Source organism: Glycine soja, chromosome 1 (assembly GCF_004193775.1).
Source record: "Glycine soja cultivar W05 chromosome 1, ASM419377v2, whole genome shotgun sequence".
NCBI classification, from domain to species: domain Eukaryota; kingdom Viridiplantae; phylum Streptophyta; class Magnoliopsida; order Fabales; family Fabaceae; genus Glycine; species Glycine soja.
Window position 1 is genome coordinate 34001753 of NC_041002.1, and position 15317 is coordinate 34017069.

Here is a 15317-nt window from a genome sequence, read left to right on the forward strand (position 1 = left end):
TGACGATGGTCATAGAAACGATCACAATGATAGTGGTGGCAATAACAATGACAACAACCATGTTGGTAGTGGCGGTGATGATGGTTGACGATCATGGTGGTGGTTGTGATGACGGCCATGGGAATTGTGATAGAAACAATATCACGGTGGTGATCATATGTTTGAGATATTTTAGGACATGATAAATTAAATGTTAAATTATTTGATTTTTTATTTGGTAAATCTTATAGAGATTTTATCATTAAATGAGTTTTTAACTTGAATTAAAAATGTTTTAATCTTAACCTTTCATTTTAATCTAACAATTGAGATTAACCATTCTCATTATTCTTACTTTAGATGATTATTCTCATATGATATGTTATTATATATATGTTAGGTATTTGTAGTAACAAAATTGATGTGATTTGGGGAAAATCTCAATATAATACAGTTGTAGTAAAAATCAAAAATGGGAAAGAGTTGGATACCGACATTGCACCCATTTTTTTTTCTTTCTTTGACAGGAATGTACATTAGAATCAATCGTAGAAAGGTACAAAGTATTGTTAGGACATTGATATATTAGTCTATAAATTGAAGCAAATTAAAAAAAGGGAAAAAAATATGCTTTTATTCTTCTATAGTTTCCAAAGTTTTATTTTACTTCCTCTAAAAAAATGTTAAATTAGTCAAATATATATTTTTTTCATCATACCTGGTTCTCATCTCCAACAATATAGTCGATAAATCTTACATAGAATACAAGTCAATCACAATCTTATCTATCTATAGGCCCTTTATTCAGGCTTTGCTAGGGTTTTGACTCTGGCAATAGTGACATAATGTTTTTGACCTAAGAGATGTTACGTCTTCCTGCTTTAACCAAGAGTTTCTCTCTTAGACTTACCCCCCTTTTTTGTTTGGACTCTTGCTTTTCAAAGTAGATAATCTTTCTTCACCCAGAAGGCTTAGTAGGGAAAATGATGGGAAAATGGAAGGCCGTTGAGTTTACGGTGGAGGAAGAGAATGTGCTACAGATAACAAATGATATAGTGGATGGAAGAGATTAGATGAATGAAGCTTGGGTGGTGGCAAAGTTGCTTATGAGCAGGATGGTGAACTCGAGAGCTTTCAAATCAACCACTGCATAAGCATGGAACGTAAAAAAAGGTGTGGAGATAAGAGACGCAGGGAAGAACTTATTCATTTTTCGCTTCTTCAATCACAAAGATAAGGACTAGGTACTAAATATGTGGCCTTGGAATTTTGATCGCCAAATTCTAGTGCAAGGGGATATTAAAAGGCATAAAAACTCAGAGGATGTTGATCTCAGGTTATGACCTTTCTGGGTTCAGGTTTTTGACCTACCCATAGGGGTAAGATCTAGGAAGGTAGCGAAGGTGATTAGAGTGTTCATATCATGGGATGAATGAAAGGAAAGCATATTTAGGAATGCTACACGCATTAGGGTTTCAATGGACGTTACAAAAACCCTTAAGAAAAGGAATGCATATAAGATTGGGGAATCAGTCCCAAACTTCCAAAATTTTCTTCAAGTACAAACACTTGGTGAATTTTTGTTATGCTTGTGGGAGTTTTGATCACTTGCTAAATGAGTGTGAAACCCATAAAAGAGGGGAAGAGGATGAGGACAACTTAGTGTTACCGTACAGGGTATGGATGAAAGCATCTCTCCAAAAGAACACGGTTATCACTGAATGTAGGAAGGAAGTTGTTGTTGGGAGAAGCAGAAAACACCCATCACTCCAAGAAGATAACAGGGTGATAGAATAGGGGAGTAAGAACCATGAGGACATTGTGGGGGAGATGACAACAACTTTGATGGAATGCAAGATCACTACTAAAGGGGGAGGGCACATTCGTGAATACTAGTAATAATTGCCACATGGCAGAATGAGAGATAGACCATCAAATAACAACTTAAACAAGAGAGAAGGAACATGAAGAGAATGGCTCAGGGGAAAAGGGGAGTACTGAGCACCATGAACATCTTATTAGGGGGAACAACCTAGTCATCCAGTGGCCAATTGAGGGGGTTACTCTAGGAGCAAAGATGGATGGAGAGGCTAAGACCATAGGAGGGAAAAATACTAGAACCTGGAAGAGAACTGCTAGAACATTCGTACCCCACAAGAGAAGATGGATGAAAACATGGGGAAAGGAAAAGAAAGGGGGGAAGTTAAAGAAATGGAAGCTTAACCCTATGTGAACTCACTATCCAAAAAGTTAATGAACAAAGAATCAATGGGGCTGCTAAGCAATGAGGCTCCTTAGTTGGAATTGTCGTGGGCTTAGGAACCCCCAATTAGATGATGTTTTGAAAAAAAAATAGAGAAGCTGAAAAACATTCTTAACTCTTTGCTGGAAAATGAAGGAGTCTTTTGGGCACAAAGGTCTCAGGCTTCATGGCTAGAGGAAGAAGATAGAAACACTAGTTTATATCATCAAAAAGAAAATTAGAGACAGAAAGTGAACTCCATCCAAAGGATTAAGGATGATGTTGGTAACTTGTTCACAAATGAAGAAGACATAGGGGAGGTTCTTATAGGTTTTTTCTCTGACCTCTTTACCTCACCCAATCCCTCTAATATGGATGATGTAGCGAGTATAGTGGACAATAGAGTTGATGCTCATGGCAAGAACCACTTAACTCGAGATTTCACTGAAAAAGAAGTAAAGGAGACCCCATTTCAGATGCATCCCACAAAGGCCCCAAGGGAGGATGGTACGCCAACAATATTTTTCTAGCACTATTGGGAGATAGTGAGCAAAGATGTCATAGATTTGGCATTTGGCTTTTGAATGGAGATGGTGACCCACCAACTATGAACAAGAACCTCCTTTTTCTAATACCTAAGTGCAAAAAGCCTATGCATGAGAGTGAGTATAGACCAATAAGCCTTTGTAATGTCATTTTCAAGATCATTACGAAGGCTATTGCTAATAGGCTTGAGCCAATTCTTCCCGACATTGTGAAAGAGAATCAAAGTGTGTTTGTGCCAAATCGACATATTATGGACAATGCATTGATTGCCTTTGATATCTTTCATTGCATGAAGAAGGAAAAAACGGGTAAGAAAAGGACTATGTCTCTGAAGGTGGATATAGCCAAGGCCTACAATATAATTGAGTGGCCTTTCTTACAAAGAGTGCTCCAGCACGTGGGTTTCCCTGAAAGAATGACTAAGCTTATCATGAATTTTGTCTCAATTGTCTCATTCTCAGCCAAGCTAAATGGTTTCCCTTTCAAAAATTTCAACCCCATCGTGGTCTCAGACAGGGAGAGCCACTCTCCCTATATCTCTTTATTTTGTGTGTTGAAACTTTATTTGCATTGATTTCAAGATTGGTGGAAAGAAATTATTTGCATGGTGTTAAAATATGTTTGTGAGCATCTGTGATCTCAAACCTCTTCTTTGCAAATGATAGCATCATCTTTGCAAGGGCAACTTTAGAGGAAATAACTCATCTCTTAGCTATCCTCAAGACTTATGAAGTAGCCTCAGGAAAAAAGGTGAACCTCAACAAGTCAAAGCTCACATGCAGCCGAAACATTCCTCCTACCAGATAGATCCAGCTCCAGTAGCTGCTTAGAGTTAAGGCGAGAGAAGGATCGATGACTTATTTGGGTATACTGACTATCATCGGTCGGTCTAAAACCCAAGTGTTTAACTTTGTCCTTGAAAGAGTGTGGAAGAAGCTTAAAGGATAAAAGGAAAAGGTTCTATCTTAGGCAAGGAGGGAAGTTCTTATTAAAGTAGTGTTCCAAGAAATCTTGTCTTATGTCATAGGTTACTTTATACTTCCCTAATCTATCTACAACCAGATTGAAAGTATGACCGCCAGATTCTATTGGAGTGGGGATGCTCAAGGAAGGAAGATTCACTAGACTAGTTGGAGTAAGTTGGGCCGACGGAAGAAGTAAGGAGGGTTAGGCTTTCATAGTGCTTCTACCTTTAACAAGGCATTGCTAGCTAAGCAGTGGTGGAGGATTTTGACTTGTAGCGATTCCTTGATGACAAAGGTATTTAAGGCTAAGTATTTCCCTCATTGCCAACCTTTAGAAGCAAAAAAAGTCCATGGTCGAGCTGCACTTGGGATAGTATTTTCTCAACCAAGGATCTCATGGTGCAAGGTACCTTTTGGAAGGTAGGAGATGGCATAAGCATAAAGGTTTTTTCAAGCAAGTGGATTCCTGAAACTTTTGACAATAAAATCCGTTGGCAAATATGAACCCAAATGAAAGCATGATAGTTTTTGAGCTTATTCACAAGAAGACTTGCATAGTTCACAAAATTAGAAGTATTTTTCCATAGAATATAGACGATTGCATATTAGTTATTCCTCTAAGAATCATTCCCACTAGTGATAAACTTGTTTGGACAATACAAAGGATGGTAGGTACACAGTCAGATCAAGATATCATGTGGCTATGGATGAGGGGCACTCTCATGTTGCCTCTATCAGCTTAGTCTAATAGTCAGTGTGGCATAATAAGGTCCTTGTAGCTCCTAAATGCCAAAACCTAGCATAGAGAGCTTGCAGCAACATTATCCTTGTAAGGAAGAACCTCTAAACCAGAATGAGAGACATGGACCCCATGTGTCCTAATTGTGGGGAAGAGGAGAAGACTTTGGAACATGCAATACTCACGTGTAAGGAAGCTCAAGTAGTGTATTTTGCTAGCCAATTGGGGAGGGGGCATTTCAGACCTGCGTAGGGGGTGGTGTTTACCTATTGGTTAGAGGATTGCTTTCGGGAATCTGATGTGGGTTTTCAGCAACAAATTTATGGTCTCCTATGGTCTATATGAAAGAGAAGAAATGATTGGGTCTATGAGAAGAAATGGGGGATTTGGAATCTATCTTGGCTTGTGCTTTTTGGGTCATAAGGAAGGAGCCTAGTCCAACGTTGGCACCGCCTAATTCCCACCCTAATAGCTGGTCTTCACCATTGGAATCCCAAGGAGTCAAGATCAACTATGATGCGGCCATCAAGCATGGAGTATAATGTAGCTCCATGTAGAGCTTGTATGCCTTGGATCTTCTTCATCAATGAAGTTCTTTGCTTCTTGAAGATCAATGGCAATAGAATAGAGAAGGAGGAAAGGTGATTAGAGACACCACTTCAAGGAGAAGATGAGTCAAGAACAAGCTCATCACCATAGGAAGCCATGGATAAGAGCTTGAAGGTAGGAGAAGATGAGTGGAGGGAGAGGGGGAGAGGGGAATGAAATTTTGAGAGAGAGAAGAGTGAGAATGAGGTCTGAACTTTGAAGTATAATTTCTCAAAATCAAAGTTGAAAAAATATACACACACAAGGCCTCTATTTATAGCCTAAGTGTCACACAAAATTGGAGGGAAATTTGAATTTTTATTCAAATTTCACTTGAATTTAAATTTGTGGAGCCAAAATTCCACTAATTATGATTAGTGAATTTCAGCTATGGTTCAGCCCACTCATGAGGCATGTAAAGCATGAAGGACATGCACAAAGTGTGATTATATGATGTGACAATGGGGTGTAGCAAGCAAATGTTCACCTCCCACTTAGGTTGGTCCGGAGTTTAATTGGATTGAGCTTCTTCCCAATTCAATTAAATTTATCTCCCCACACACACATCAAATAGTGCACTTAATGCATGTGAAATTACAAAACTACCCCTAATACAAAAACTAGTATAGGTGCCCTAAAATACAAGGACTGAAAATTCCTACATTACTAGGGTACCCTCCCTACACTATGGATCACTAAATACAAAGCCCAAAAATAATGAAATCCTAATCAAATATTTACAAAGATAAGTGGACCCATACTTAGCCCATGGGCCCAAAATCTACCTTAAGGCTCATGAGAACCCTAGGGTCTTCTCTTGCATCTTTGGTCCAATCTTCTTTGAGTCTTCTATCCAATGCCCTTGGGGATAGGATTGCATCAGAGTAGGCTCAGGGTTTAGTATAATTTACAGGGATCACCATGGAGACACCCTTGTTGTTGCTACTAATATTTTGTCCCATTGCTACCCTTTTTCTCATAGCTGAAGCTCTAACCCTTAAATGGGCTCTCTAAGTAGCTTTTGACCTGTCTTTCCTAGTGGTCATAATGGAAACAAATTGCCTCAGGCTTCACTAGGCATGGAACAACAAGGACAAATAATGCACATCTCTCCTTCAAAGCATTATTTCTATTTGAAAGATATTAGCCATGAGGCTACATACTGTTAATTTCTCCTTTGTAAAAAGATTTGGAAATAGGGTAGCTGATTCATTAGCTAATATAGCTCTTAATTTCAAGGAAAGATATTTGATTAATGAAACACCTCATCAAGTGGATTCTCTCATCCTCTCTGATGTACAAAGTTTTTCTATTGGAATTTAATCCCTTTTCTAGTGTAAAAAAAAAGTCAATCACAATCTTGCGACTTATCTTGGAGTGTAAAATGACCCAATCATACATTTAAAGATTACTTAAACAACTTGTTATGATGAATTTGAATATTATAAACATCGTACATGACCATATGAACTACAACATTGATTTAGTAATGACAACTTATCTTGATTTGTAAAAAGATCATTCATACATTTAATAAAAAGAAAATTATAAACAAAGGTTTACTCAAATAACTTGTTATCAAATGCCTAAAAAATCGCATAATACAATATTAAGGATATATTTGACAAAATTAGTTGAAAGCTAGCTGAAAGCTAGAAAGTTAACTGAAAACTAGCTCGAAGCTAAAAAGCTATCTTATTGAATCACAAGTATTTGGTAAAATTATCTATTGAAGCGCATGAAAAATATAAAATTACATAAATAGACATAAAATTTTACCTTAAATAGAAAAGACTAAAAAGTAAATCTAATAAATATTCAAGGACAAAAGAGGAATAAATATAAAAAAGCTAGAAGTTAGAAACTAGCATTTTATAAAACGCTACTTCAAGTAATGTTTCAAAAAGCGCTAGAAGTTATTAAAAATCTCATTTATCAAACAGTCAACCAAATTTTTCAACTAATAAAAAAATTTAAAAACTAACTACAACATCTTGTCAAAATACTCCAGATATGCTCATTGATTTATCTAATTTTTTTACAATAGACAAAAGAATCATATGCTCATAAACCGCCAAGACGAGTGAATCAACAAACATGAGATTGTTCAAGCTTAATCAAAGGTCTCAAATTCGAGTCCTAACTCTTAAGTATATAATGCATTAAATAATTAAAAGAAAAATTTTATCATTCATAATAATCCTACTCAACTAAAAAAAATACTCATAATCTTAACAAAATGTAATGTAGCAAGTCATACCATTGAAATTAAAGTCCAAACAATATACCATGTCTCCTTGAAATTAAATAGACTGAGCCAATTGCAGTATTGTACATTTTCTATTCTATAGATTTTTTATCTTTGTTTCTCAATGATAAACAATGATAAAAATATAGACTTTTCACCTTTATCGTTATCACACGTATATTGTTGAAGAACTCAAGGGACTGTTGCGCTTAAAATTCAAAACACAAATACAATTCTAATATCACACAAATTCATTTTTAATCAATTTAACAAATCCCCAAGGAAATAATAGTCAAACATAGCGACAAATCTAGGAACTTTTAGTGTGAGCAAGAAATAATTTTTAATATTTTCATAAAAATAAAATATCATAAGGTATTATAAAATATATAATATTATGATAAAAGAAAGTTAAAGTAATTAAGTTTCTATATATTATAACTGTCCTCTACATATTTTCATACTTTGAATATATTCTATAATTTTTTATTGTCAATACTATCAAGTAATTCAAATTCTTCATTATATTTGTCTCAACAAAATTTCTTTACTTTTTTTCCTTCTTTTTAATTCTTGAACAACTCACTAATGTCAAAGAGATTATTTATGTGTGATTCTAAGAAAAAGAAATTATTTATCCTTATATAAATGTTGTATATAGTTTGAAATTATATCTTTTAAGATTTTTTTAACTCATCTTTCTTTATCTCTTATTTTTATTATCATTATCCAATCTAATATATTATTATACTAATATTTTTTTAAATATAATAATATAATATATTAAAACAATTTAATCTATTTTTTCTTTTACTAAAAGATATATTTAGATAATTTTTATCTAAATAATTATTGAATTATTTTTTGATGTTACAATATGCTCTATGGAGTGTGGTGTGTGTGTGTGTTTTTTATTATTCTAACAATAATGAGAATTGTAAAAAAAAATAAAAACCTCAGTTCTGTTCTGTTTCTATGACATTTATGCCTTTGCTCACAGATATAACTGCAACAATATTTGAATTATGATGAAAAAAATAGATTTAAATATATTTTTGTGCCTTTAATTTGGATCACTTTTATTTTAGGTTCCTAAATTTAAATTTACTTTTTTAGTTCCTAAGTTTCAAAATTATTCTTTTTAGTCTCTTTGTAAAAAACATCTGTCATTGCAAAATCAATCTAAGAAATTTTCTTTTATGAAGAGAGATTAAAAAAAATAATTTTTGAAATTCAGGGACTAAAAAAATAAATTTGAATTTAGAGAATCAAAATCAAGAGTGACCAATTTAAAGGAAAGAAAAATATTTAAGTCAAATAAATATTACTTTTGAGATGTATAGCTAGCTCTGGATATGCTTATTTACATCAGAATTTAAGTACTTTACTAATTCATTTTACTTTGATAAAGCTCAATGTCTGATTATAGCCATGAACATTTTGTTTAATTATACAATGTTGGTTTCTATATATTGGTTCTGCTCTCAAGAAGTTTTTTGACAATGGTGTTGTAAAACGTAGACTTGTGGATCACCACCAAACTCTGTTTTTATTGTTTTCTCAACTCTTCTGAAAACTGTGTTGTTTCTTTGTGTTGAAAAAATATGTTTGTATTTGGTTCCTGAACAGAGATCCTCTGCTTTCTTGACTACATCCAGGTGCACAGATCATGCTCCAGAAGCATTAGATAGAGCTTTGAAAGAATTGCAACTTGACTACCTAGATCTCTATCTTGTATGTGCTATCTCCTCTTCTTGCTTTTTGAATTTCTTCTATTGACGACGTCAAACATTAAACGCTCTAATGTTCAAACCATGGTTTCTAAATTCAAACCATGGTCTCTAATGTTCAAACCAATGTTTAGATACATTTTCCAGTCCGCATGAAAAAGGGATCAGTTGGATTAAAGCCTGAAAAAGTTATACAACATGACATACCAAGTACATGGAGAGCAATGGAGGCACTCTTCTACTCTGGCAAGGTTAGAGCCATAGGAGTGAGCAATTTCTCTTCAAAGAAGCTTCAAGATCTGTTGGATATGGCAAGAGTTCCTCCAGCTGTTATACAAGTGGAATGCCACCCACAATGGCAGCAGCCAAAGATGCATGCATTTTGCGAGTCTAAAGGGATTCACCTAACTGTAAGTATAACAAATACTAATTCAATGAAAATAGTTGATATTCCTACAAATACATGCAGTGAAATTGAAATTTTTTTAGGGTTCAGGGAAAAAAAAATTTGCACTTTAGCAAAATTGTTTAGAGCCAGTTGAAACTGATTTTGCTATACATGAAGGTAAATCAAAAACCACCCATGACTCTTATGATATATTAGCAACTGTTGGGTTAGTTACTGTTTGGTTAGTTAGTTACTATTTAGTTTTTTTTCTCTATTTATTTATTAACAAATGAATTTTATTACTGCTAGAAGATTTTATCCATAGCATAAGATATGCCAAAGATAAAAAAAAAAGGTCTAATACTACTCAGTTAATGCCTATATATAAATGACTTGATGTAATTACCTTTTCCATTTCAGTTCTCTACATTTAACCTTAATTCTATTCTTCCTTTGAGTTGTCTCATAACAAAAACTGTCTTTATCATGAATTTGTGTTTAGGGATACTCTCCTCTGGGATCAGGAGATGCTAGTGGTGACATCCTTAAATATCCAGTTCTCAAGGAAGTTGCAGAGAAATTAGGGAAGACACCAGCACAAGTTGCCCTTAGATGGGGCCTGCACGTAGGTCATAGTGTTCTGCCTATGAGTAGTAATGAGGTTAGGATCAAGGAAAATCTGGATGTGTTTGACCGGCCCATTCCTGAAGATTTGATGGCCAAATTCTCTGAAATTAAGCAGGCAAGTACTTAGTTTTTCTTCTTAAATCTTAATTGCCATTGAAATTTATTTCCTCTACATCACTTTCTGAAGTGGATCACATTACCATGCATGTGTGGCATAACAATAATAATGCTAGATATGCGTAGAAAGCTTCATTTTTTTTTTTTATTTACATGTGGAATTTATACATGCAGGAAAAGATAATTGGGGGTGATATTTTTGAATATGGGACCTGTGGTGTCTATAAGACAATTGAAATCTGAGCAGCATGCATCATCGAAATGTTGACACCAATTCTGCTGTTATCTATTACCATGTTAATTATTGGAGCCACCAGTTGTAGTGGTTCGATTATTCTGATCTGAGATACAGTGAAGTGCTACTATTGATGATAATACACAATACTTATATTTCATATATAATTATTGTATCTTTTATAGGTTTATTTAATACGATTAAACGAGGGGAGTGAATTTGAAAGATCTACCATGGCCAAACGAAATTGATATTCATATTTCACTTTCTCTTATCACAGATTTTATTTGAAAATGCTGAAATGCCTGTACATCTGAAGTTATAAGACGTGAGATTTGATGAGTAAATATCGTTCATCCAATAGTTATCACTCAAAGAAAAAGACATCTTTGCTAAATTACCAATGAGTTTAGTACCCGATAGTCTAACAAAGGATAGGTGACAAGAAATCAGTCTGCTGGCAGCTAGAAAACAGTTATCAAGCACTCCTTGAAAGTAGTCCCTGGAATTTCGCTTTCTCCCTTTGATTAAGGTTGTTGCTAACTATTGGTCTTAATTAAGGAACTAAAAAAAATATTTGTTGTAGAGATTATAAGAAAGCCAAAAAAATTATGAACAATGTAATTTTGTGGCATCTCAATAATAAAAATAAAATCTTTTTTCGTTTGTTAACTAATACTAAAGATATTAGTTAATATTTGTTTTTAATTAATTAATGATTATTAATTTCAAAGCATTGTATTTATAATTATGTGGTATATTTTAGAATATGACTTGAATTTTTTAAGTAAAATTTTAAATTTGAGTATTGTGGATTAAAAAAAATATAATTAAGAAGAGACACTTATACACTTGGAGCTTTTAACAACATTTAATCACTTACATTTTTATAAGTGGCATTATTATAAGTGGAAATCCGGATGGTTCTGCTTAGTAATTAAAATTCAGTGCTTTTGACCACAAATATCAATATAAAATTTGCTATTCTTTGACGGGAACTACCATGAGAGGCTGGACTTTGTGTAAGGTAATTCCAAATTTTTCAGTCATGTCCATGTCTTTTTCCCCATTAGCTAACTTCCAATCAAAATGGTAAAGAAGTGAGGCTAGCATGGTATGCACAACCCTGTTAGCTATTGTAACGCCAACACACATTCTTCTGCCAGAACCAAAGGGAATAAATCCAAAATCGTCTCCTGTAAAATCCTTTTCATTCTCCAAAAACCTTTCAGGTAGAAACTAATTTGGGTCAGTCCAAATGCCTGGGTCTCGCCCCATGCTCCATACATTAACAAGAACTTGTGCATCTTTGGGTACCCTGAAGCCACATATGTCCACCTCAGCCACTGATTTATGGATTAGAATTGGGGCTTTTGGGTGTAATCTAAGGGTTTCTCTTACAACGGCTTGTAGGTAAGTGAGCTTAAAAATATCTGAATCTTTAGGTTTTTCATCTTTGTTGAAGACTTGTTGAAGTTCCTTCTTAATTTTCATCAATTTCTCTTGGTTGCGTAAGAACTCTGTCATAGCCCATTCTACTGTGGCTGATGTTGTATCCAACCCAGCCACAAATAAATCCTACCACAAAAATGTGCAATAATGAAAGAAACATTAAAATTGACATCTTGACTCATCTAATTTAAGGAGACATTAGCTTTTTTTTATACATATAAAAAGTTTATAATTCTCATGTATCTTTTTTAACCAATCCAGTTAGATATTCTTTGTAAGAAATGATTTTGTTATTGGTACGGAATACTCATCAATTTTATCGATGACTAATTTCTATCAGAAAACTTAATTGATCTCTTTTGGTGAGATTCTTTTTTCTTGTTTTTACAATAATATTGATACAAAGTAATCCCTGTTAAATTTAGTAATTAATCTTCATTAGAGACTAGACTCAAGGTGGATATTCTCCTCCCAATATAATTTATTTCGAGTTCAGTATCACTGAGAACAAAGACTTATTAATCTTGAGTTTAATATTCTAATATTTTTATTTGTGTCTTTAATTTCTATTTCTATGCAAGGAAAGTATTTTCATACTCATTATTTTAATGAATCTATCATTTAGACTAAGGGGGGTGTATTGGATTGGGATTTTGAGAGAATATTTTGACAAAAACAATCTTGAAGATTTTAAAAGATTATGTGGGATTGTATTGATTTTGTGGGATTTTAAAAGATTTTTTTTAAAAGACTTTTTACAATCAGGATTCTTAACCCAAGATTTTAATGGATTTCTAACACAGATTTTTAAGATTTCAAAGTACTTTATGGATTTTTAAGATTTTGAAAGATTAATACATTTTAAACAAAAAAATAACGGAAGTTACAAAAGTGAATGAAAAAGATGATAAATAAATTATAATGTTTGAATAAAGAAAATAAAAACGATAGAAATTTTAAACCTTTTAATAACAAAGTCATTATTGCCTAAAAAAATAATAACAAAGTGATTCTCACTTCATGTTCGCCTAATTATTAGCATTTCTCCACATATCTGAACCTATATTAGTCCTCCAATTATTAGCATTTCTATACATAATACACTAACAAGTGTCTTAAGGGCACATGTTAGCATTTTCCATAAAAATAATACTCATATATCATAAAATCATTTAAAAAAAAACTATTAACAAAATAACAATAATAATAACACAATAACAATTAAAAAATTATTAACACAATAATAATAATAATAACACGCTGTCAAAAAAATAATAATAACACATTAATAATTAACATTTTAATAATAACACAAGAAAATAATAATAATAATAATGGACGTTGTAAAAAAACAAGTTGAAGAAACAGAAAAAAAAAGAGTTTTTTATTTTGATTTGCATATACAGTACTAAAAAAAAAGCAATATGAAATCTTGATGCATATCAATTGCCATTCTTTTGATGCATATTCATTGCCTGGACGTTGAAAACAATATGAATACGAAATCTTGAAGCATATACAGCACCCTTTGCTTTTGATTTGCGTAATATGCATATAGTATGAACAATATTGACTATCGATTGCCATTAAAAAAATAGGTAAAATTGATTGAAAAGTTGTAAGAGAATGAACCTAGTAGTGGTTTGTGTCTTGTTCGGCCGGAGAAGAAAAAGTCTTTGGAAGATTATGAAAAGTCTCAAGGGTTTGGGTGAGATTGTTGGAGGAGTATTTTATGTGTATTTCTAACTAAAAAGTCTCTCAAAATCCATTCCACAAAAGAATCCATCAAAATCTATTTACTTTTGAATACCAAAAGACATTTTAAAAGTGGTAAGAAATCTCAATTGAATACCAACAGATTTTGTTGCCCTGAAAAAAAAAATCTTTATTGTCTTAATTGAATACCACAAGATTTGTTTATATTTTATAAAAGTCTTGATTGAATACCACAAGACTTTTTAATCATAAAAAAGTCTTTTAAAATCCTTTGAAATCTTAATCCAATACACCCCCTTAAGATTGTATTTAGCAAAACTAGCCAAAAACTAAAGATTACTATACTAAATTATAAGTGTTCAATAAAACTATATGTTGAGGTAATTGAAAAATATAAAATGAAATAAATGAACATATTTATATGATATTTTTTTTATATAAGTTTCAACTTTATTTTATTGATAAAAATATATTTTAAGGTGTTATAATTTTATTTTTTAATTAATTTTAAACTCTTGCAATTTTTTATTTAGTAGATAAATTATTTTAATTACATTTTAGTTTTAATTATTATATTTTTCACATTATGTATTCTATTATTAATTTTATTCTATATCATAAAACATTTTTAATCAAGTTTAATACACCTAAGTAAATATTATACTTTTATTATGTTAATTAACGTAATGGTTAAAATAAATAATCTAATATAAAAATTATTCAAAAAATAATAGAAAAATTAAATAAATCTAACATTTACCATAGCCAATTTCATGAAGTATAATGTTGAATTAATAAATTAAATATTATAAATATTATAATTAAATAGTGTTATATAAAAATGTACAAGAGAAGAATGAGTAAAAATAAATAATTAAACCAATGTTTTGTTTAAAAAGGATAGTAAGCAGAATTTAATAAATACTTTAAGAATAAAAAAATGAATAAAATATAAAAAGGTATAAGCTAAAATTTAATTAGTTACTTCAAATGATATTTTAAAAAATTTTAGAAGTTACTAAAAAAGATTATTTGTCTAACAATCAAATAAATTTTTTAACTAATAAAAAAAATTAAAAGTTGCCTAAAATAATTTGTCGAGCATAACCTAAAAGTGTTTCTCGTTACCTGTATAACTATAAATATAGAATTTCTTTTTTAAATATAATTTTTTATACCTAATTTTATATTTTTATGACTATTTATTTGAGTAAATTTTCTGGAAACTTATGAAATTTTCACTTATTACAGTTGATATCCCTTGTTCTGTAATCCTACCAAAAATCTCCTAATTTATTCTATGGTATAACATTGGTCAACCATCAGATCCACTTGCATCCCATGTGTTTTTTGTGAATTGCACCTAATATTCTTTTGTTAATTTGTCATGTTATAGAGTTAACTAATAATGTAATAATGAATTGGTAACCGAATAACTATCACGAGGAGACTGATGGCACATGTGGAGAGAGAGGGGGGCACGGAAGGGTCATGACTCTCCTATTTTATTTTCAAAGTATACTTAAAATATTATAAAAAAAATTATAGCCTTCCTAAAATTTATAAAAAAAGATTATTGAAAAAAGATACAAGAATTTTACAATGTTAGTTAATACTTAGGCAGAAAAATAGGAAAAGGAGAGAGAAGTGTAGAAATAATAGGTAGTATAATGTGATAGAAAGGATAAGATAAAATTCCCTTGAAACTTGGTTGAATAAAATCAAAGATCCGTTGCAAGTGACCA

At 32.0% G+C, this 15317-nt stretch overlaps 1 protein-coding gene and 1 pseudogene across 1 annotated transcript; one reads left to right on the forward strand and one right to left on the reverse strand.

Moving 5' to 3' along the window:
- Positions 1–4848: 4848 nt before the first annotated feature.
- On the forward strand, positions 4849–10179 carry LOC114425141 (NADPH-dependent aldo-keto reductase, chloroplastic-like). The gene is made up of 4 exons (XM_028391968.1): positions 4849–5007; positions 8829–9041; positions 9172–9447; positions 9928–10179. The coding sequence occupies exons 1-4, from the start codon at positions 4849–4851 to the stop codon at positions 10177–10179; spliced, it is 900 nt and encodes a 299-aa protein (XP_028247769.1).
- A 1206-nt stretch (positions 10180–11385) lies between these two features.
- LOC114425224 lies at positions 11386–14347 on the reverse strand (annotated as a pseudogene).
- Between the last annotated feature and the right edge of the window lie 970 nt (positions 14348–15317).